Below are 24457 nucleotides of genomic sequence, written 5' to 3'. Positions count from 1 at the left end.
TAAGTGGTATCACACTGAGGTTTTAATCTACATGTCCCTAATGACTAATAAGGTTGAACATCTTTTCTTGTTCATATTGGCCATTTGTATATCTTCTTTGGAGAATGTTCTTTTAAAAATTAGGCTAATTTTTTTTTTGAGTTTTAAGTTCTTTATATATTCAGCATACAAGTCCCTTACCAGATATATGATTTACGAATATTTTTTCACATTCTGAGAGTCGTCTTTTTACTTTCTTGATGATGTCCTGTGAAGCACAAAAGTTCTTGATTTTGGTGAGGCCCAATTTATTTTTTCTTTTGTCACTTACAAATTTTGGTATAAGCGACACTCTAAGAAACTATTGCCTAACACAAGGTCATAAGAGTTTAGTCCTATTTAAGGATTAAACCTTTTAAATTTAATTTACTTTGAAGTTTTCTTTGAAGAGCTTTATAATTCTAGCGCTTACATTTAGATCTATGATCCATTTTGAGTTAATTCTTTTATTTATTTATTTATTTATTTATTTTTTGCGGTACGCGGGCCTCTCACTGTTGTGGCCTCTCCCGTTGCGGTGCACAGGCTCCAGATGCACAGGCTCAGTGGCCATGGCTCACAGGCCCAGCTGCTCCGCGGCATGTGGGATCTTCCCGGACCGGGGCATGAACCCGTGTCCCCTGCGTCGGCAGGCGGACTCTCAACCACTGCGCCACCAGGGAAGCCCGCATTAATTCTTTTATACAGTATAAAGTGGAGTTCAGATTTTCTCTTTTGCAAAGATAGTTCTTTCTCTATTGAATTATCTTGGCACTCTTATCTAAGGTTATACATTTATTGTAGAATTTACCAAATTTTGCCTTGTTTTGTGGTAAACTGGATCGGCCCCCCTCTGTCAGGGGAGGACAGCAAATATGTTTTGTTCATTGAAAATGAGAAAACCTATGTGAAAAGCACCTACCATAGGGCCCCAGAGTAAATATTTCTTTCCTTCTGTTGAATCTCCCCACAGCACTTATTGTGGTATTTGTCATACAATAGTTACATAAGTGTTTGTTGAATGGAAAGTCAGCTTGAGCCTACACCTCGAAAGGGCATGGGTTCCTAAAGCTCTGATTGGATGGACATTCAGAACACTTTCGGCCCTTTTCAAACTGAGAAACTGAATAGTGGAGAATGACAGCTTTGTGAAATTGGGCTGCTGTCAGGGTAGGGGCTTCCAAATGACTTATCCTCTAAGGTAAGTGACAAATACCCAAACACTGAAAACAACCCTAAAGGTCCAGAACCTTTTTTTCTTTCTAGTTTAACTTCAAGTGGTCCGGATGTCTACTTATTGAACTGCTTATGCAGTAAAGTTTCACTTGTGAATTTGACTACAATTCCACAAAATCGATCGTGGTTCTTTTCTGCCGAAAAGCAGAAAGATTTTCTCTGGCAGCAACAAGCACTATTAAAAAGGTAAAGAGACAGCGCTCAGGTGTGGCTGGCGATTCTATTTTCAGTGACCCGTTTCTCCCTCTCTTTTTCTCTCTTACATGCTGAACATTAGGAGCTCTCACAAGCTTTCAAAAATAGAGCAAGAGGCTGAAGATAAAGGCCTGTTCATTCCATCGGGGAGTGTCCTACGGAGTCATGTCCAGGCAACGTCTCTGCCTGCATCTTGGATATCTTTTTCCGAGATGTGAGAATCTGCCCCTCTCTGTGCGAAAATGTGTACGTGCGAGTGCGAACCGAAGATGTGTACTATACAGAGACACAGAATAACTTTCTTACCCCAATCTTTTCAGCTTTAGGGAAGAGCTTCAAGTGACAGCTTCTGACTCCAGAGCCACTGCTCTGTCACTTCACCAAATTGCCTTTCTGCAAATAATCAGGTCCCGGGCTCTTAAGGAAGAAGATGTACTTTTTTAAAATTAGACTTTATATTTTGGAGCACTTCCAGTTCACAGCCAAACTGAGCTGAAGATTGAGATTTTCCATGTCTTCCTGTCCCCACCCCTACACAGCCTTCCCCATTATCAACACCCCCCCCCCAGAGTGGTACATTTGTTATAACTGATGAATTTACACGGACACATCATAATCACCCAAAGTCTTTTGTTTACATTAGGGTTCACCCTCCCTGTTGTACATTCTGTGGGAATGGACAAATGCGTAATGACATGTATCCACCATTATAGTATCATACAGAGTCGATTCACTGCCTTAAAAATCCTCTGGGCTCTGCCCAGAGGCTCGATTTGAAAGGGCGAAAAGAGAGGGAAAGAGAAAAGCCTCCAACTGCGGAGGCGCTACCAAATTCCAAGCGAGTTTGTTCCCAAGTTCAGAGGCTCCAGCTGCCCCAGCTCTCGAAGTCCGGCTACCGGCAGGTTTCTCCTCCTTTGGTTTAAGTGTCAAGCAAATGGGTTTCCTGTTAACACCGGAATACTGTGAAAGGGCAGGAAGAGGCCAGGCCGCCTCCTCTTTCCCCCCTTCCTATCCGGTTTATTTATTTTGTACATGTTTGTTTTGGTGGAGCGGGTGATTGCAGCGCGTGCGGCTCTGGGGCAGCCTCGGCGGCCGGTAACCCCTCCCCGAGGAGGCGAGGCCCGGCCAGACCCCGCCCGATCCCGGCTCCAGCTCTGCGGGGCGGGCCAACGGAGAGAGGAAGGGGGAAGACAGTGGGAGAGGCAGAGCTGTGAGAAGGAGGCCGCCGGGGCGCGCGAGGAGGCGGGGAAACCTGCTCGGCCCGCGCCCGGCCGCTCCCCCGCGGGCTGCAGGTGGAGCCGCGGAGGTAGCCGCTTCCGCCGCCGCAGCCGCTGCCGCCTCCTCCGCCTCCTCCGCCCTGGGGCCTCCTCCCAGGCCCGGAGGCTGCTGGCGCGGGACGCCCGGAGCTGACGGCCGGCGCGCGGGGCCCGCAGCTCGTCGATGGCTGAAGGCCGGCGGCGGGAGGACGAGGACGAAGAGCTGCACGAGCGCCGGGAGCTCGGGGGCCCGCGCCGCGCCCGGGGCCGTGCGCTGTCGGGCCACTCGGCCGCAGGTGAGGGGCGCGGGCAGCGTGAGGGGGGACCGGGGCACCGGGGACCCAGGGCTGGGCGTCCCGGGGCCGCGCAGGTCCTGCCCCGGACGCCGGCGGTTCCCTCGCCCGCCGGGAGGGGACTGGCACCTTTAACGCCAGGAGGCGAACGGGAGGGAGAGTGGCTTTTCTATCTCCATCCGAACTTTGCGGCCGAGCCCGAGGAAATTCAAACCTGTCTCTACCTGCTAGTGGCCCTGGAGCCGAAACTACAAAATTTCCATGCACACTAAATCCACGAGCTGCTGGCTTGGAACTTGTGGCCCGGGTGGTTATTTATCTCTGGATGAGTCAGAGGCCAGTGGAGAATGCCTCCTCCCGATAGGTTTGCCTCCGCTGTCGCAACCGGGTCGAACCACATGCTAATCGTCCAGGCGGGTTTCGGTGCCTCTTGAACTTCGGACCTGTGACTGTCCTCCCAGCCCCCAGCCGCCCGAGTTCACCTGCTTTCTATAGGACTTGCTTTAGAGTTACTTGATGACCCCCAGCCCCACCCCCCAGTCCAGAATATAGCCTTCCAAAAGGCGATGCACTTGGACTGATCATTTCTGGGCCTGTAACTTGTGTTTTGGGGGTGCGCAAAGGCGGCGCGGATCAATAGTTTGGCGCAGAAGTGGAAGAGTAAATAAGTGTAGCTCCACACCCCTTCCCTCTTTCCTGGGCAGCTTTTCAATTAAACAGAATAGAGAGGACATTCTTTGGTCTTTGGTTCCCACTGGATAAGCCAGGTATCCTAAAACGAGGGAAGAACAAACCTAGGAAGGTGACAACAAAAGGGAGATAAGGCCGTGAGAAAGGTTCAGATGGGAACATTCATTAACGCCCCTTTAGAAAGTGGAATATAGTGAACATTCCACCCAGCCGTGGAGCAGCTTTTCTATGTGGCTCCCTTAACCTAAGAGAAAGTTGAAGAATTAAAAGAAGATAATGGGTCTGTGGGGAACAACTGGAGGGTAGAAAATGGGATGAAAGGAAAGAGTTTGAGTGCAACAGGAAGAAATAGTCAATCTTGGAGCCTTAAAAATAATTCCTTTTGCCCGTTACTCTTTCCATCGAAAGGAGGCATTTGACTAACCACACGAACACCAGCTGTCTTGAAGATAACTGATAGTTTTGTTCAGTATAAACCCAGACCTAATGAAATAATGGGTAATTGCTGGATATGAGTAAATAATTCTTGCAAGAATACAATGAAAAAACTTTACAAAGACGTTCCTCTGTTAAATTACTGATCTGAACATGCCTTGGACTCCTCTTATCTTCAGCAAAAAGCTTCACTTAGGTACTGTGCAGAGCTGTACCCGAGGTCAGACTAGATATGATCCAGATAGATCTTTATCATTTAGTTGCAATATGTGTATTTATTCCAAGGCTGGTGGAAATGGCATTTTGTAACTTGTTTTTCCCAGTTCCTTAATTTCCCAAGGCTACCAGAAGCTTTTCTAAGTTCCGTGATAATATTTTGCTGATACGTGACACAGTGTCCTTTTTCACTCAGAAATTGGTGTTTGCAGTTTCTAACCATTTAGTGTACCCTGTCTCCGTTAGGGGGTGAGGGGCAGAGATATTATGGAGTGGGCAGAGAGTTAAACTGGCCGTTATCGGGCTTCTTTCTTTTGAGACACATTATTTAATAGTTTACATTTCTTTGCAAGCTGTGCTCCTCTTTCTGCTCATTAGTTCCCGTGTGTTTTTCAGACTCCATCGCATTCCTTACCAAGCTTGGGCATTTGTTAGTTATGTTTTGTGCTGGATGTTCTCTCTCCAAGTGAGAAAGTAGGAACTGACCCAGAGGCTTCATGTTTCTTCTTTTTAACATCTGTCTAATCTTTCACTTTTTCCTGTTCTCATCCGCTCCCTCCTCCCTCCACCACCTCACAGTCTAAAGATTTTCCGTTTTTCTTTGATCTCACAGAGGTTGACACCATAAAATTAGGGTTTATGGACTTGAGGGAGTCTGTGAACTTCTTCTCTCCATGCTAAATTTAGGTGTGGTTGTGGAAATGTGTTTTTTTACTTTGTAATGTACATTCAGGAGAACGTATAAAACCTGTAAATCATAAAGTAAAACTCTTGTAACCTGTGCCCAAGTTGAGAAATAGAATATTATCATTTCTCCGAAGCAAACTCTACTCTCTCCCAGTCATGGCTTCTTCCTTCCCCTTGAGGGAACTACTTTTATTCCCTTGCTTTTCTGTGCAGTTTTACCTGTACAGTTTTATCTGTGCATCCCTATACAATATTATTTAGTTTTGCTTATTTTACAACTTCTTATGAGTGCAATCATCCTGTAATTATTCTTTAGTCATTCTTTTTTCACTCCATATTAAGTTTGTAAGATTTATCCCTATTGTTGCATGCAGCTGTAACTTCTTTTCTTTGTATTCTCATATCACACTTTTTGCTTATTTTTTATTGATTTGTTGGAGTTCTTTACTTGCTCAGGAATCTCAACTTCTGTTGGTTGCATGTGTTCCAAAATCTGCTTCCACTCTGTGGTTTATTTAAAAAATGTTTGTTTGTGGTTTCTTTTGATGTGGACATTTGTAATTTTAACGTAGGTGTATTTGTGAATCTTTTTCTTTGTAGTTAGTGTCCCTCCTCCCCTCACTGTCCCCCTTGGTTAAGAATGCTTTCCCTACCCCAAGGTCATGAAGATATTCTCCTATATCTTCTGTATTGTCTCCTAAAGTTTTGTTAACTTTCTTTGTGGAGAGGTGCCATAGCTTTCTTCAGACTCTCAAATGGGTCTGAGAACCTCTGACTGACCTACAGCATTTTTATATTGTTTCTCCAAAGGGCAGGGAATACAAAATTCTAGGTCCTCCCTTAATCGCCTGGAAGAGTGGTAGGCACTTAATAGGGTTTAGTAAATACTAAATAAATGTACTTTCTCTATATGTTGATGTGTTTATGGTAAATGCTAGAAGAACAGATATAACTTCTCCAGTGTGTTTTGAGTAAAATAACTAATATTGTCAGTATGAGGTCACAGAATAAAATTCTTTGTATTCTTTATGAACCAGTTGCTTCGTACATGCTAGTGCCTGTGAGGGAGGTATTATTTTCTTCATTTTATAGTTGAAGTGGGTACGACTCCGTGCTCCCAATGCAGGGGGCCTGGGTTCGATCCCTGGTCAGGGAACTAGATCCCACATGTATGGTGCAACTAAGAAGCCTGCATGCTGCAACTAAAAGATCCTGCATGCCGCAGCTACACATGCCACAACTAAACATGCCGTCATGAAGATCCCACATGCCACAACTAAGACCTGGTGTGGCCAAAATAAATAAATACATATTTTAAAATAAATTAAAAAAAAAAGATTGAAGCTCAAAAATACTTAAGTGACTAGCTCAAGATCCCGCAGCTCGTAAATGGCAAGATGCGGACTTGAATCCGGGTCTCTTTGACCTGAAAGTCCATGTTTTTCCAAGCTATCCCACTGGCTGCAAGTACAAGTCAATTGCTTTTAATGCTCCACACGTTTCTATCTGCATGTTGCTTGTTATATTTTAGAAATACTTTATTGCATTTATCTGGTGCTTTTCTGCTTAGGAGGGGCTTTCACAGCCTCATGGAACTTGATTGTTACAACGACCTGAGAGGGAAGATGGTACATTTTTATTATTCCCATTTTAAAGACGAGTAAATTCAGCCTCAGAAGTGTTAAAAGACTTAATCTAAAAGAATACAGCTAGGTATAGCTGCACCTCAGTTACCTCTTTTGGGTGTTTCAAGTCATAAACTGTCGTTTCTTTTTTTTTTTTTTCTGCGGTACGCAGGCCTCTCACTGTTGTGGCCTCTCCCCTTGCGGAGCACAGGCTCTGGACACGCGCAGACTCAGCGGCCATGGCTCACGGGCCCAGCCGCTCCGCGGCGTGTGGGATCTTTCCGGATCGAGGCATGAACCCGCGTCCCCTGCATCGGCAGGCGGACTCCCAACCACTGCGCCACCAGGGGAGCGCAAACTGTCGTTTCCTTAATTTGATTCACATAGCATGCTAGGTCATATGGCCCAGAGTTTGTGGCTCTGTCTAGTAAGTTGTGTAGTTTTGCAAACTGCATTAATTCTTCTGGGCCACCATCTTACAGTTTTTGTTATTAGAATTCCAAAGTTGTCTAATTGATTTTGAGGAAGTTATTTTAAGTCCCATAGAAACTATGGATATATATACACGTTGTTTGAAAATCCTGCACTCACCAACTTCTTTTAGAAGACCTGTCTAGTTATCCTGTCAGCAAAATGGTGTAGAAAATACAAGGAATACAAAGAACTATATAAAATAGGCTCCCTGCTTTTAAAGAACATGTCATAGAATTAAGGAAGGTAAGACTAATATACTTTAAAGAAATAAATAAGAGTATAAAGTAGTCCATGATGACTAGCAAGTGGAGTTTAGCATAAGAGAACCAGGCAGTCTTGGTTCATTTCTTGGCTTGCCTCTTACTGTGTGACCTTGTGCAAGTTACCTAACCTCTCTGTGCATCCATTCTTTATTTGTAAAGTGGGAATATTAATAAAACCTATTGCAGAGGGTTTGAGGATTAAGCGAATTAGTATATGTAATACCTTTAGAACATAGCTAGGCACGTAGTGAATACTTCCTATAAAGTTATTAGTGTTTATGTATATTTTTGTTAAAATATCTGATGCTTCATTGAGTCTACATTTTTCTCCCTTTGGCAATAGTTATGGGGTTTCAGGTTGGCAGAGAAAAAGGAGCTAAAACTGCATCTTCACCGTTTCTAATCAAATGTAGTTGCTTTGCTTTGGAGTTCATACATCTTTTTGAAATATATCAATCTTACAAGACCCCAAAAGACTGAGACTAGTTCTTCATTTGACATTCCTTGCACCATACAAACTATTTTAACGTGGCTTGTCGTTGATGTTTACCCTTTCTTCATCATCACAAATGAAAAGCTCATTCTTGTGACATAACTATTTGTGTTCAAAGTGATTTCAACAAATCAAAGGTAAGTTGATGACTCTACATCCTCTTTTTAACCAGGGTGCATCCCTTCATTTTTTTTTTCTTTTTTTAATTTTGCCACTATTCATGCAGTGCTTCTATAAGGTCATTGGCATGTTACATTCTGGGGGCAACTATTTTCCCTCAGATCGTTTCAGCTTTACATTTAATGGTACTTAGAGTCTTATCCTGAGAACACTTGGGTCTCTCTCAGTTAGCTTTAGCCTCCAGCAATTTACAGCATCTTTCTGGGCCTTAGTTTTTGCCTTATGAATTGAAAGGATGAGGCTTCCAACATTATATTTTATGATTCTAGGGGATGAGGAGGAAAATAACTTCTGACTCGGTTTACAGAAGCCTGCTGGTGTGCAGGGTCCAATCTAGGGGGTGTTTCTCCAGGCTCCTTGTGTTGAGGGAAAAGCCCAAGGTGCCACACTCAAGATGTCGCCTCACTGGGAAAAAGGCAGTCACGTTAGCTTAAGTTGTGCCGCAGGGACCTGCCTTTCAAGATGGGCACTTCACTTCATCAGTGGAGAACATGGGATGTGTTCTGGGGGAGCTTATAATACTGAACATAGGTATGATGAAAGTATTATCCATGAAGTACAAGATGAAAAATATATGTCTAGTAGCTTCAGAGCAAAGAGCAGCGTTAAGGTGGGGAGGAAGGAGGCCCGGCCCCCTCGTTTGTATGAAGGTTCAACATCCATTCCTGCCCCTCAGCAGCTGTAGGCCTCACCTTTAGGGACTGACTCTAAGCTTGCCTTTGGGTGGGGATGGGTGCATGGCGGGGGAGGGGTGTACAGGCAGTAAACCATTGTTTTATTTTCTTTTTTTAAATAAACTTTGTTGTTTTAGAATAGTTTTATAGATTTACAGAAAAATTGTTAAGATAGTACAGAGAGTTCCCATCTACCTCACATCCAGATTTCCCTGTTACTCACATCTCCTTAGTTTTTACCTAATGTCTTCCTGCTCTGCAGGATCCCATCCAGGACACCACATCACATGTAGCTGTTGTGTCTCCTCGGGCGCCTCTTGGCTGTGATGGTTTCTCAGGTTTTTCTTGTGTTTGATGGCCTTGACTGTGTTGAGGAGTACTGACCAGATATTTTGTAGCATGTTACTCTGTGGGGATTTGTGTGATGTTTTTCTCATGTTTAGACTGGAGTTTTGGGTGTTTGGGAGGTAAAGTACCATTTTAACCACATATTAAGGGTATAATAACATCATTTATAACTGTTGACGTTGACTCTGATCTCCTGGCTGAGGGAGTGTTTTTCAGGTTTCTCTAGGCCAAGGTTACCACTCCTCGCGCCCGCCCCCCACACTGTAGGAAGTAAAGGAAGTCACTATGCAGAACCCACACTTAGGGAATCAGGAGTTAGGCTCCACCTCCTTGGGGGTAGAATATCTACATACATCTTTTAGAATTCTTCTGCACAGGAGATATCATTCTTTTTCACTCTCACCTTAGTTTCTTCAGGTTCTCCAAACATCTGCCTTGGGATTGTGTTTAGACCCTGCCTTTTGGGGACTGTAAGCTCAATTCCTCCACCCAGTTCTGTCCAGAATATCCCATGTGTGCTGCTGTCTGGCGCTTCCTTTCATAATTAGAAAGGAAGGCATGAAATGAGTATCCAACTTGAGATGACCTGTGACTAAGACTCATTCACACTAGAGTATCAGCAGGTACAATTTTGGAAATGGAGAGGAAGTTCGAGTATGAGAGGAATTTGGAAAAGCCCTGGACTAGGATAATCAAACAATAATGAGACAATATTTATTGTGTGCTAGGTCCCAGGTGGCATTCTAATTGTTTTCCATGTATTTTCCTCACTTAGTCCTCATACCGATCTTATGAGATAGGTGGGATGATTTCCTTCATTTTTGCAGATGAGAAACCGGAGGGGGTGTTTACCCAGAGGGGGTAAATAATCTAGTCAAGGTCACGTAGCTAGAAAGCTATGGAGTAGGATTCTGTGCAGACTCCTACCCAGTATTTATTCTCGTCTTCCTTGGTCAGTGGAACCCTATATTGCTGACTGTGGCAAGGTACCCACCTGTGAAACTGCTTCACCCAGCCTACTAATGAGAGGCAAGAAAAAGTTGTTGAGTGTGGTTTCTAGAAAAATTCTTTAAAGGGGACTCAACTGCACAGAATATCCTTTTGCCCTTATCACCTTCCATCCCCCTACCAGGAACAAGGGTGTGTGGCTCACAGCAGCCATCCTGGGTCATGAGGTTATCTTGAGGATGGAAGCCAAGCGCTGAGAATGGTGGAGCAGAAAAATGGATGGAATCTCAGTTTCCAGTGGTAATAGAGTCATCATATGAGCTTTTGATTGCCTGCTCCTCCTTTATTTAAGAAAAAATAAACTCTGTTTTATCTAAGCCACTGTTCTCTTAGGTCTTTTAATTAGCAGCTGAATGCAATTCCTAACTGATAAAAGTTCTGACTTGATCATATTTCTCTCTCCTTACCACCAGGCTATTTTTGTTAACATGAGGTTACCTAGGTTCTTGTTGCTATTTTGTACTTTATTATAATGTGACCTTGGACAAATAACTTAAAGGCCCCTCCCTTTTTGCATCTTTTGAATGGGAATTATTCATTCTCTAAATACAAGTTTACTATGGGAAATACGCTTTTAAACGTCACGTTCTCATGAGTGATGTACATTTCTTGAAGAGGGTCATGGTCATACTTGGACAAGTTTAAGGGTACTGCAAAGGAAACCTATAGAATCTGAAAACAGTTTTCTGATTTTGTCATTTTGCTGAGTGCCAGGTCTGAATACCTCTCAGGGAACAAATAAATAGAAGCTGTGACAGGAGGTGATTTTGTCCTGCTCTGATATGCATACGAGCAGATTCTCAGTGGCACCACTGATGAGCGTATAACTCATGCCGGGGCTGCTGCGTAGGATTCAGAGTTTGTTTCCGATACGGCTGCCTTCAGTGTACCGGAGTGTTGTTTTCTGAAGATACATTAATCAAGGAATCGCTATACTGGAAGAAAGGTAAATGCTTTTTCTGAGAGCCAGCCAAGAACAAGGCACAGAAGAAAACGTTTGCACATGTGGAGAATAACTATCACCATTTCCAAAGAGTCCTTTGAAACTAGTACAGAGGTGTTCACAAAAAACTGGAAGGCCCCTCCCTCAGCATGGGGCCACCCATGTAAATGACCCTTTCTTGCTTTGTCACCACCCTTGTTTCTTTATTTCCTCACAAGGATCCCCCCTTAATACACACTAGCTCAGTGGAGATGAGCTATCTGGAGATTATAAGGTAGATTTGTGTCACTCCGTTGAGGTATAACTCTTGCCAGTGGAAGGTGTGGTTTGTAAGTGAAATTCATTTGGAATAAGGCGTGGTATTTCGAGTTTTAAAAGGTGCAGACTTGTGTTTGAATATTACTCTTAATTAGATGCTTAATAATGTGAAATGCCTAATATCACAAACATTTTATCTGTTATGCTGTTCTATTCCTGTTTCTCCTTTCTTCTTGAGGCATTCAACTTTAAAACGTGGTGTGGTATTTCTCGCATTTCTGTAGCAATGGGACCTTTAAACAGTGCTTCTCAAACTTTAATATGCCTACAAATCACCTGGGGATCTTGTAAAGATGCAGATCTTGATTTGGTAGGTTTAGGGTGGAGCCTGAGATTTTGCATTTCTAACAAGTTCCAGGTGATGCTGCTGCTACTGGTCCCTGGACCACACTTTGAGTTACAAGGTACTCAATTACCTCTATCTCAGTGCCAGGGTTCTCAGTGCTGTCTGGGCATCAGAATTAAGTGAGGAGTTTTTAAAAAGACCTATACTCATGACCCCACGCTCAGATTTTCCTGATTAATTACTTTTGGAATAGTATCTAGAGAACTGTATTTTGGGAGTTCTATGTGAGGTGAGACTCACTGGCTTAGTGTCCTATTAAAAAAATGTGATGTTGAGTGGTTTCAGTGTGCTTTCTTGTAATTTGAACCGTAATATTTTTCCATCATAAGTAATTTATGTTGTGATGCCTTTTAGTCAAACAGAATAAATAAATGGGATCCACCATGCATTTTATACATGGATTTTATTCAGTCCCTCTGTTATCCATAGCCTAAGAAGACTCCACATAAAGAATGATGTAAGGACCTATCATTGAAGTAACTGGAAAGCAACGTATGTGATAGTTAACGTTCTTCCAGATTGCAAGAAACGGAGGTCTGTTCTGCTAACCTCAGCTGACGGGAAGCAGCTTATAAGGATACTCCAGTAAGTTGGAAGACACAGGAAGTAGCCTTGGAAGTCATTTGGAAATAAGAGTAGCTGTAGGAAACTGACAGCAAATATTTACCCCAGAGAACATTCCTTTGTAAGTTGCAAAGGCTGTTATTCTTTATGTTACTAACACCACCATTCTGGTGACTCAGTTCACTTCTGTCTCCTTCCATGGCTTCTGAACTCACCGAATCATTGACTCTTGTTTTTCTTACATACAGTCAGCCTTCCTAAGAAAGAGACTCTTAAGGAGGCTGGCCAGTCAGGGTCCTGCACAGAGTGCCCCTTTGGGGCAGGGGTCTCATGCTGGTTGACCTCAGAGGCTAATGACAAAGTATATAGTAGCCAACTTTTCAGGCCCATCCCTGGTCCCTTCTCGTGGTCCCACACGAGAATTTGAGCATCGCCTGCAGCTGATTCTGTCAGATGGGACTCTGGGTCTGGGGGGTGTTCTGAGGTTTCTTAGAATGGAGAGAAGGTAAAATTGGCAGATTCCATGCGGACACTCTTTCAGTAAGGAGTTCCACGAGGGAAGATTTATGTTGTTCATTGTTATAGCCCCATAGCGCAGAACGGTGCCTGGCACATATATTCAATACATGTCTGTCAAATAGAATAGAATTTTTTAAACGATGTAATGTTGTCTTTATTGTTCGTTTGATTACATTTTATTCTAACCCGAATGCACGGGCAACTGTGGAGAGTGAATTTCTACTCTGCTCGTGGCTCACCGAAGCAATATGCTCTGACGCGCCAGATCTTTCCTTGTTGCCTTTTTTTTTTTTTTGCAGTACGCGGGCCTCTCACTGTTGTGGCCTCTTCCGTCGCGGAGCACAGGCTCCGGACGCGCAGGCTCAGCGGCCATGGCTCACGGGCCTAGCCGCTCCGTGGCATGTGGGATCTTTCCGGACCAGGGCACGAACCCGTGTCCCCTGCATCGGCAGGCGGACTCCCAACCACTGCGCCACCAGGGAAGCCCTCTTGTTGCCTTTTTAGCAGTGATGAGCATTAGATGTTTGCCACTTGGCGGCATCAGTACGGCTGGCGTCAGGCTTTGGGCTGAGGGGCAGCAAATGGATGTCAAGTCCAGCGCTCGGAGTCCTTCCTAACGGCCTCCGTCTAGGGTAACCTTGGCCGCGGTGGTTTCTCCTCTGGGAGGCGAGTGGCCCCTCCCCATCCAAGGGCGCAGCCATCTTGGGTCCCAGTCGCATCGGCTCTGAAAGGTCAAGTGTGGATTTGACGACGTTTGGCCAAGGAAAGGCGGCTACTTTTCAGGTAAAGAGGGAGACACTGGGAAGATGGGAGTTGTCGTTACTTACAGCAGCTGCTGCCTCTTAAAAAGCTCCAAACCCCCTATCTGTGGGGAATGGGCGGAGGGTGGATGTTAAGGATGTTTTCGAGGAAGGATGGACCCGGCTGATGATGGATGGGATGTAGGGCAGCACAGCGAGCGCCAAGTCCAAGGATGCTGACCTGCCCCGACTCGGGAAAAGGAGCTTGGAGTTGGCACCTTCCCAGGAGAGAGGCAGTGATACCCACCATTGAGTACTAAGCCTTGATTGGAGCGCGTTTGCTCTTCGTGTGAAATATCACGGCCAATACCCACGTAGCTCTGGGAACCACCCTTTCAGTAGCTCCTTGAGCTCAAGGATTCTGTAAACCTTGAAGAACGTAATTTGATACTGATCACCTCATAGGTTTCCAATGAATGTTTAGTGAAGGTGATGAAGAATTAGGGGTTTTAATCCCAATATTCTTCAATTCTTTGCTCTTTTAATTAAAAACTAGATTTCTTCCTCTTGCAGTGGGTTTTTTAAAAGTACCAACTTTTTAGCATGTCTGAACAAAACATTTTATTGATCACTCACCAATTTAGTGCTTAGCGTATGCCAGGAACTCACGTAATCCTTTAACAACAGAGAAAGTCAGGTTGTTTTTAATAAGAACAACGAGGCAAAGAGAAATAGAGCTGGGATTTGAAGCCCTGCAGTCTTTTTTCTCCTTTAATTTTTAAATTTACATACAGTAAAGGTGACTTCTTTTGGGTACGTAGTTCTGTGAGCTGTGATACACGTACAGATTCTTGTAACCACCCCCATAGTCAGAATATGGAAGTTTCATCACCTCGAAATTCCTGTGCTGCCCCTTGCAGTCATATCTTCTCTATACCATTTAACCCCTGATCTGTTCTATGTCTCTGTAGTTTTGCCTTTTCCAGAATATGATATAAATGGAATCATTTCACCCAGCACATTGTTGTGGAGATTCATTCATGTTGTTAACTGTGTCAATAGTTTGTTCCCTTTTGCTGCCGAGTAGTATTCCATTGTATTAATGCACCACAGTTTGTTTATCCATTTACCTGATAAAGGATATTTAGGTGATTTTCAGTTTTTGGTATTTATGAATAAGCTGCTGTAAACCTACAGGTTTTTGCATAAACACAAGTTTTTATTTCTTTGGTTTAAGTACCTAGATGTTGGTTTAATGGGTAATATGTAAGTGTATGCTTAACTTTACAAGAAAATGCCAAACTGTTTTCCAGAGTGGTGCTAAACCATTTTGCATTATTATGAGCAATGAATGAGAGTTCCAGTTGCTCCACACCCTCATCAGCACTTGGTATTATCAGGTTTTTCTCGTTTGCTTTTGTTTTTGTTTTAGCCTTTCCGATAGTTGTGTAGTGATACTTTGTTGTGGCTTTAATGTGTGTCTCCTTAATGGATAATGATGTTGAGCATCTTTTCACGTGGTTAATTGCCATCCATTATGTCATCTTTGGTGAAGAATGTTCAAATCTTTGCACATTTTAAAATTGGGTTGTTTGTTTTCATATTACGGAATTTTCAAGAGTTCTTTATATATTTTGCATTCAAATTTTTTGTTGGATACGAGATATGAAACTATTTCTCCTAGTCTGCAGTTTATTTTTTCATTCTGTTAACAGTGTCTTTAGCTCTTTGAATATATTGGAAATAGCTGATTTAAAGTCTTTGTCTAGTAAGTCCAATGTCTGGGCTTCCACAGGAACTGTTTTATTGATTGCTTTTTTTTTCTTTTTCTTTTTCTGTGCATGGGCCATTACTTTCTTGTTTCTTTGTGTGCCTCATAATTTTTTGTTGAAAATTGGACATTTTGAATATTATAGGGTGGCAACTCTGGAATCAGATTCTTCTCCCTCCCCAGGGTTTGTTATTGCTGCCTATTATGATTGTTGTTGCTTGTCTAGTGATTTTTCTGAACTAATTTTGTAGAGTGTGTAATTTTTGTGTGATGTGAGGCACTGAAGTCTCAGTTTCATTAGCTTAGTGGTCAGCTAGTGATTGGACAGAGTTTTCCTTAAATGAATGCCTAGAACCAAAAAAAAATCTCCCGGTCTTTGCAGGGGCGCTCTGTGTGTGTATCACAGCACACCTTCAACTCTCAGCCAAGCAGTGTACAACTAACCTTAGCCTTCACTTTCTGCTTGTGCAGAGCCTGTAGTTCAGCCAGAGCTGAGGTTAGGGCCCTCTCAGATTCTTTCTGAGCATGCCCTCACCCTGGGAATGCACATGGACTTCTAGATTCCTAGGAATATGTGGGACCTTTTCAAAGCCCTTATTTCCCAAAGCATCTCATCCTTCAGCCTTTCCCCCCAACTTCTTTGGTTAGTCTGTTGTTTGCCCCAGCTATTATCCATTGCCTCATGCAGCAGCAACAAATATATTTATTTGCCTGTAAATGATTTCAGTAAGCTTTCTCGAACTAACCATTTTTTAGCACTTGGAGAGTTTTGAGTTGGGCAAGATAAAGGCAAGTCTTTTGTGCTGGTCTTCCAGGGTTCCACCGGACAAATCAAAGCAAATTATTATAGTTCTTTGTGAATGAGGTCTTTTCTGCTCCCTCTGGTACTGGTACTGGTACCGGTACCGGTACCAGTACCAAGAGTGTAGGCTGTTATTTTCAAGGGCAGGCTATTATTTTCAAGGCTTCCACTGAGCTGGAGAATGGGGGATGGGACCAGGGTAAGTTAAAATGCCACAAAACTTGCTACTGCAACCAAAACCCAGCTAGTTTTCCTTGATTAAGTGTTTCACTCTGCTTAAGTGCATCAGGTGGTTGCTGAAAGCTTTTGGTTAGTTTTCAGTGTTCAAAAAGGGTTGATTGTGCCAGTTTTCTGCCAGTTTTAAATTGCTTTTATGGAGGACAGACTTTTGGAGTTCTTTTCCCTCTGTCACTGATGTCCCTAAAGTATGGATTAAAAGAAAAACTGATTAAGATTGTTGGTCTTTTTGTGAGCAAATTGGCCCAAGTTTTCCCAATAAAATACCAAACGAGAAAGTATGGATAGTCTTACTCATTTTTGAAGTGTTTGCACATCCCACAGTAGCATCATCAAGGTATTTGAGGAGCCTCACTCATCTGGTGACAGTGCTGGGGTCAAGACCCTCCATTTAAACCCTGCATAGGCAGCTTGCTTTTCTCAATTCCAGGCCACAGACCACACCTAACCTGTCTGTTGCTTTTTAAAACATGATTTTCAAGGGATATCTGGTCAGGAAACCTATATTCCTCTTTGTTTCTGAAAGAATGACTTAGAGAAGGTAGCTTTATTGCACTCTCCTGATATAAATCAGTCATGTGTTAACACTGGGGAGTGGAATTGAGGAGGGTGTGGAGTGTTTAACTTTATATACTTCTGTATTCAGTTTCCTCCAATGAGTATTATTTTGGAAATTAAAAGAAAGGAAAATAAATGAAAAATACCATGTGAAATAATTGCCTTCTGGTCTAGTGTATTTGTTGCTCATTTTGTGGTATGTTTTTAAACCTGTTTTGCCTTAAGATGAGTTACTGCAATGACCATAGCAAATGCTGTCCTGTTGATAAAAGAAATGATTGATAAGTATTGGAGAAAATGACAGTAGGAAGGAAGTATATAATTGCGTTTCCTCTGAAGATCATTTTTCAGACACTGGCTAATTTATCATTCATTCACCTATTCCATCTTATGACATTCACTTGTTTTTATGAAAGCCATAATCACTTGAAAAGCAAATCCTCATCTATAACCACACTGTTGAAAGCTGTTTAACATAATCAAAACCTACCCTTAGCGTTCTCCGCCTTATTTTTTGCTGTGTATTTCATCTCCACATTGTGACGCAACAGAACCTGTTCTAAAGCAATAGATTGAGGAGACCTGCATTGTAATGCTCAGCTTGCCACCAGCCAGCTGTATGTCCTTGATTTAATCTCTCTAGGTCTTAGATTCCTCATTGACAATATGAAGGATTTAGACCAGGGACCTGGAAACCATAGCCCTGTGGACCAAATCTGGCTCACTGCCTGTTTCTGTAAATAAAGTTTTATTGGAACACAGCCACGCTCATTCTTTTATATATTGTCTATGGCTGCTTTTGTGCCGTATCTGCAGAGTTGAGTAATTGCAACAGAGTCTGTATGGCTTGTGAGCCTAAAATATTTACTGTTTATCCCTTAACGGAAGAAGTTTGCCGACTCCAGACTATCAGCTTTTCTTTCAGGTGAAAAGTTCTCTGTTTCCGTTTTGGGATACTTGGGCCAACTATTTCTTTTTTCCCATCAGATTGCTTCTTAGCAGATCACCAGAAAATTTCAGCTGGAGGAGGGGAAATACAAATTATACATTGTTATTTGTTAAACACCTGTATCCATCATACGTCTGTCATATTTTGTTAATGCTGTGGTTACAAACAACCTCTAAAGCTCAGTATCTTATGACAGGTATATTCAGAGGTGAGCTACAGCTCAGCCTCACTTGTCTTCTTCATTCTGGGATCCTGGCTGGAGGAGCAGTTCCTAACTGGGAAAAGGAGCCATGGATAAACGATGTGCCGGCTTTTAAAACTTCTGCTCAGAAGTGGCATATATTACTTCTACGCACATTTCTTTAGCCAGCTGGGTGTTAGTGGTACAGGGAAGGATAATCCTTCTGTAGGACACCCTGCAAGTCACCTGGTACCTCGAGTGGGTGGCTGGCTCATCCTTCTGCAGGGAGAGCTGTGGAACACTGAGAATAACGTCATCTACCACAGCCTCCTTAAGGGTTCCCTGGTGTGAGCAGACTGAAACTAATGGCAAAAACTTGGTTTCAGAATTCTTTGTGTGTTATATTTTTCATGAACTCTCTGCAATTAACAAGTAACTAGAAATTGGCCCGTTGACCTTTTGGAATATATTCTAAATCTCTCAATGTGCATATTTAATAAATGCTCATTGTAAGAATGTAATATCTGTTTGGATTTCTCTTTTATAGACTCCTGATGTCTTTAACTTATAATTCTCACCCCTAAGCTGTCTTCTCCAGGGTTCCATATAATGATACAACTCAAGTTGCCCCAGCCAGAAACCTGGGTGAAGTTCTTAACTTCCTCCCTCCCCATGATTACTTATATCTAACCAGTCAGTTACCAGAGTCTATTGAATACATCCCGTAGGTAGCCCTTGACTAAGTCCCCTTCCCTCCATCCTCATTGCTACCATCCTTGTCCAGGCATCTCTCACCATGCACAACAGCCTTGTAACTAACTAGCCTTTCTACCTCCTGACTTGCTTGTCTGTAATCCATTCTCTACACAACCACTGAAGTGATTTTTCTAAAATGCAAACTGATCATGTTATTCTGTATTAAAACCTTTCAATGTCTTATTTAATCTTCCCCTTAAAGCTCAAATTTCTTAGCATGGCCTTGAACCTTTTTTTCCTTTTTTTTTTTTTCTGGGAATTCCCAGGTCTGTTCTCTTATACTTAGCTTACATTCATGGCTGGAAAAATATAATCTTTCTTCTAGAAAGATTTTTCTAGAGCATATTTTATGAACTCACATAGTTTGGCAGACGTTTTTCACTTGTAGAGATTCAAACACTTGATAAAAAGCATTGTGCAAAGCTGACTGTGTGCAGTATTGAGGATGCTCCTGTCCTGATGCTCAGTGGATTGCTCCTTCTTGGAAGGGCTTGGATAAGCCAGATCGGCTCCAGAGAAAGGCGGGTTGACACAGTTTTGTTTTACTTTCTTTGTGACCTGTTTTTAGAAGTTTAAAATGTGCCCATTTTGGAACTAGTCATTTATTGGCCCTCTTTAAGTGAGCTAACATATTTTTCCTTATGATACCAACTCAGCAACTTCAGACAAAAAGAATGTGAAGCAAATGCATTTTTTAAAAATACCATCTCCTCTAGGTCTTTCATGTTAGCTCTCTGTTTCAGAAATAAAAATAGCTTCATTGAACTCATAGGGGGATAGTAGAAATCCAAATACTTGCCTTTGAAGATGCTCTAGTGATTTTAATTTTTCAGGCAAAAATGTTTTCATTATTTAAAATTCATTGACACAAAATTTCTTTGATCAACCAACTGCTATCCTTCTTTTTATCTAGCCTAGTTGTGTGGAATTTTTTTTTTTTTTTTTTTTTTTTTTTCGGTAGGCGGGCCTCTCACTGTTGTGGCCTCTCCCGTTGCGGAGCACAGGCTCTGGAGGCGCAAGCCCAGCGGCCATGGCTCACGGGCCCAGCCGCTCCGCGGCATGTGGGATCTTCCCGGACCAGGGCACGAACCTGTGTCCCCTGCATCAGCAGGTGGACTCTCATCCACTGCGCCACTAGGGAAGCCCTATGTGGAATTTTTAATAGAAGGAATCAAAAGTCTCAACTCTGAAGCTTTGCAATTGTTGTAACCAGCTTTCTGTTATCATAAGCTAATTTTAAAAAGCAAGCTTAATCAAAGAAAAAAGCAAGGTTAAAAAAACCTGTATATCTGTATAAACATTTAAAAAGGAGTCAGAGGTGTGTTGGCCACATCTTTAAGCAAGAGGAGAACATGTAAAGGGTGATAGTGATGAACACTGGGTACATGGGGATTTGAACTTCCTGTGTTAAATATTTCTGTAACATTGTGGGTTTTTTTTTAATAAGCAGAATTAGGAAAAAGAATTTTTTTAAAAAGATTTTTTTTTTTTAAATGAAGAGTTACTTGGTTTCCTCCTCCTTAGGGAGGGAACAATCATCAGAGTTAGAACAGGCTGCTTTGTGATTACTTACACTATTCTAGAGGTTCCATGAGTATAGAGGTTCTTGACCATCTTGAAATTTCATGAAAAAAATGTTGTGTTTGTGCATGAGTGCTTTTTTGGGATGCAGGGTTAGAGTAATGTGGGAAAGAGGGTCCATAATTCAAACAGATTCTTCTAATTTTTTTTTCTCTGGTCCTGCCCTCTCTGAGCTCCAGACTGCCTCCTCAGCATCTCTACTTGTATATCTAATAGACATCTCAAATCTAACATGTATGTATGTTTCCCATTGCTGCTGTAACAAATTGCTACAAATTGTCCTACAGTTCTGGAGGTCAGCAGTCTGGAATCAGTTTCACTGGGCTAAAATCAAGGTGTTGGTAGGGCTGCGTTTTATCTCCAGGCCTAAGGGAGAATCATGTTTGCCTTTTTAAAATTTCTGTAGGCCAGCTGCACTCCTTGGCTTGTGGCCCCTTGCTCCATCCTCAAAGCCAGCAGCATAGCATCTTTGTTCCTCTCTTCCTTCTGCTTCCATTCTTCTGCATAGTCTCATAAACACCTCTGACTCTGACTCTCCTGCATTCCTCTTTAAAAAGATTTGGGATTACATTGGGCCCACCCGGATAATCCAGGATAATCTCCAGATCTCAACATACTTAATCATATGTGCAGAGTTGCTTTTACCAGGTAATGTAACATATTTACAGGTTTGGGGATTAGACAGGGACATCCTTGGGGGCCATTATTCAGCCTGTCACTGCATTTGATAGCCCAGAAAACTGTTCCTCCTCCAGCCCTCCTCATTTTATTTAATAGTATGGCTGTTCTCAGGCCACTAACCTAGCAGTCATTCTTTTTTTTTTTCATCTTTATTGGAGTTAAAGATTGCTTTACAATGGTGTGTTAGTTTCTGCTTTATAACAAAGTGAATCAGTTATACATATACATATGTTCCCATATCTCTTCCCTCTTGCGTCTCCCTCCCTCCCACCCTCCCTATCCCACCCCTATATACACTACCATACGTAAAATAGATAGCTAGTGGGAAGCAGCGGCATAGCACAGGGAGATGGGCATAGCACAGGGAAATCGGCTCGGTGCTTTGTGACCGCCTAGCAGTCATTCTTGATTTCTCTTTTCAAATCTTTATCTTTCCCATCCTCCTATTCCAATTACCACCCTCACTCCCATCACCCACATCCAATCCATCGAGTCACATCTGAATCCAATCAAAATGTTATCACAGTCCTACCCAACTGTGTCTAGAATCTGTCCTCTTCTAATTTCCACTAAAATCAGGATGCCTTTAGCATTTTGGAGCTTAGGGCCTCATCCCATCCTATTCTTTTTACTCCTGGGTGTTAATTATCAAAGTTAATTATGGTACAGGGCAGTGTGGGCTAGGTGTCATAAGAGTGGCACAAAGAGCCACGGGACTAGACTTCAGTCACTTTATTCCAACCACACGGAGATGGGAAGTGAAGACTTACATGGTAGAGGACACTGTGGAGAGAATTTGGATTGGTTGAGGATAATTATCCTGGAAAGCAATTAGAATTTCCCATTAAAAGGCTTCCCTGGTGGTGCAGTGGTTGAGAGTCCGCCTGCCGATGCAGGGGACGCGAGTTCGTGCCCCGGTCCGGGAAGATCCCACATGCCACGGAGCGGCTGGGCCTGTGAGCCATGGCCGCTGAGCCTGCGCGTCCGGAGCCTGTGCTCCGCAATGGGAGAGACTGCAGCAGTGAGAGGCCCGTGTACTGCAAAAAAAAAAAAATAATAATAATTTCCCATTAAAGATTTCAGTCTTCTTTTATTCTTATGACGGTGAACATTTCCTCTCAATTATTGATTGTAGGGAATAAAATTAATCTCTGGTTATTTTGAATGACTCCTTCCCTTCCCTTCCTTCCTGAAGAAGGAACATGTTTAACAGAATTCTCAGGCAACTGATTTCTAGTATGTAAATAAACTGTACGTAGTCAAATTTGGTGTAGGGAATATTATAGCTTCAGGATGAAGCCAAGCATCTGAAAAGGTAAAATACCCATTGTTGAAATAGTATAAAAATAAAGTGTCCACATTTTATTATTCTGAATCCTTTTTCTGTAATATTGCTACATGTTGGGGGTGACTTTACAATTTAATGAAATAAAGAAAAAAATGGGCGATTACTTGAAGTAGTCTATTTGTTATATGAATAGAAGACCTGGAAGTAACTGTATTTCCTCACTTTTGGGGGAAAAAAATTTCTGGTTGGATTTCAGCAGCCTTAGTGTATAGCTTTATTTGTTAAATGTGACCTTAGCAAATCCAACCTTAATTAAAATTCCTCAAGACAAGAAAATGAAAATTGGAGCATATTAAAGCAGATATTTCAAGGAATAAAGTATTCTGCAAATTAAAATAGATTTTTAAGGCAGAAAGGCTATTGAGCCCACCTCCAAAATAAGATGTAAAGTTGTCCCTATTAATTTTCTCCTCATTTGGTCAGTAGTGGTATGGACTAAATTCGTTACCAGTAAGTGTGACATTTTAGTTTTGTGAATACAAATGTTTATTGATTTTTTGGTCCTCCAGTAATGTGTTACCAGTTGCTGTACTCATATATTGGGTTAAGCTTTATATTTTGTGTTTTAGCAATGGAAACAGAAAATGTATGTAGTTATTTTGAGCCTTTTCTTGAAATACAATCACAAGAATTATTTAGAAGATCTTTAGAAAGCCCTAAATACACCGTAGACTAGTTGTTTTTTGTATAAGCAGGAAAAAAACTTCCCTGCTCATTTTTTAAAAAAATACTTTATTGAGATATAATTCACATACCGTATACTTAACCCATTCCCTGTTAGTTTTTAAAACCATTTCCTAGGGTCCTTTCAGTGTGTTTTTCAGATATTTACTGCCTCCTTTAATAATCAACAGATTGATTGGGTTGAGGTATACAAGAGAAGGGCATTCCAGGTATAGAGGACAGATTAAATAAGGCCTTGAGGTGGAAATGGGAGGAAGGAATGAGAAAAATATTGCTCTGGGTAAGAAGGGAAAAAACAAATAGGAAGTAAGGTAGGTGTCTTAGTGATGAATTATAAAGTAGATGGTAAAAAACTTGGGCTTGTGTCACCTTGGTTCACTGGGCCTTATTATAAGGGTGGTGCAGGTAGGGGACAGGGAAAACAAGAAACAGCCCACAGCCTCCTGGAATCGAGCCTTCCTCACTGATGTTCAGGTGCCGTAGTCCTCTGGTGTTTTGCTTGTTAGCTCACTGGGGTTGATTGTCTTTCTCTCTGCTTCTTGTCTAATTCTGCTACCATCCAGCTACCCTGTGTACCATCCTAGCTCCCTCACAGCCTCTGCAAACTCCCATGAGCAGTGGTGTGGGATCTTCTGTTCTTCTATTCTTTGATCATTCCCCTGCTCTCAGCCCTCAATACCTTCCCATTCCACTGAAAATGTGATTCAGAGCCCTTACTGCGGCTCCTAGGGCGCTGCTCCCCCTCTGCTCCCAGTTGCCAGCCCTGTCCCCCGGCCTCCGCTCAGCAGTGACCTCTGTTCGAGCTCACACACACACAGCCGTGTGCTAACTCATCCTCCCGCCTCAGGACCTTTGTACTTGCTGTTCTGTCTACCTGGAAGTTTCTTTCTCAGGTATTTGTTTTGCTTCCCTCCTTCATGCGGGCCTCTGTAAATGTCAGCTCCTTAGAGAAACTTCCTTGACCACCTGACCTAAAGTGGAGTCCCACACCCTGATACCTTATCTGCTGCTTCTGTGTTATCTTCCTTTATCAGACTTTCTTGTACTTGGCATCATAATAAACATTTACAGTTGACACTCCATAACCAGAGTTTTGCATCTGTGGGATTGGTTGAATCCACGAACGTGGAACCCACAGATTTGGAGGATCAGCTTACTGTGCCATTTTATATAAGGAACTTGAGCATCTGCAGATTTTGGTACCCCTGGAGGTACTGGAACAAACCCCAGTGGCTACTGAGGGAGGACTGTATTTTGCATTTGGTTATTGTCTCTCTCCCCCACTGGAATGTAAACTCCTTGAAGGCAGGCTTGGTGCACTGTATATGTTGCGGTATCCTCAGTACCTAGAACATACCTGGAACATGGTGGGCACTTAATATTGTTGA

At 42.5% G+C, this 24457-nt stretch overlaps 1 protein-coding gene across 7 annotated transcripts in view; it reads left to right on the top strand.

Annotated features, from left to right (window-relative positions):
* Window positions 1-2591: 2591 nt before the first annotated feature.
* Window positions 2592-24457, top strand: part of SH3D19 (SH3 domain containing 19) — a 179115-nt gene continuing 157249 nt past the window's right edge. Inside the window, exon 1 of one of the 7 annotated variants that reach the window (XR_007476994.1) lies at window positions 2592-3001. Coding sequence is in view for 4 of the 7 variants with exons in the window: in XM_049709061.1 (XP_049565018.1) it covers window positions 2890-3001 (112 nt within the window). In the remaining 3 variants the exon portion in view is untranslated. The remainder of the gene's footprint in view (window positions 3002-24457) is intronic. The other 6 variants (XR_007476993.1, XR_007476992.1, XM_049709061.1 and 3 more) reach the window with 6 other exon arrangements.

The sequence above is a fragment of the Orcinus orca genome, chromosome 4 (assembly GCF_937001465.1).
Source record: "Orcinus orca chromosome 4, mOrcOrc1.1, whole genome shotgun sequence".
In the NCBI taxonomy this organism is placed as follows: Eukaryota; Metazoa; Chordata; class Mammalia; order Artiodactyla; family Delphinidae; genus Orcinus; species Orcinus orca.
Note: the sequence above shows the minus strand (reverse complement) of the source record. Positions and strands in the feature narration are given on the sequence as shown.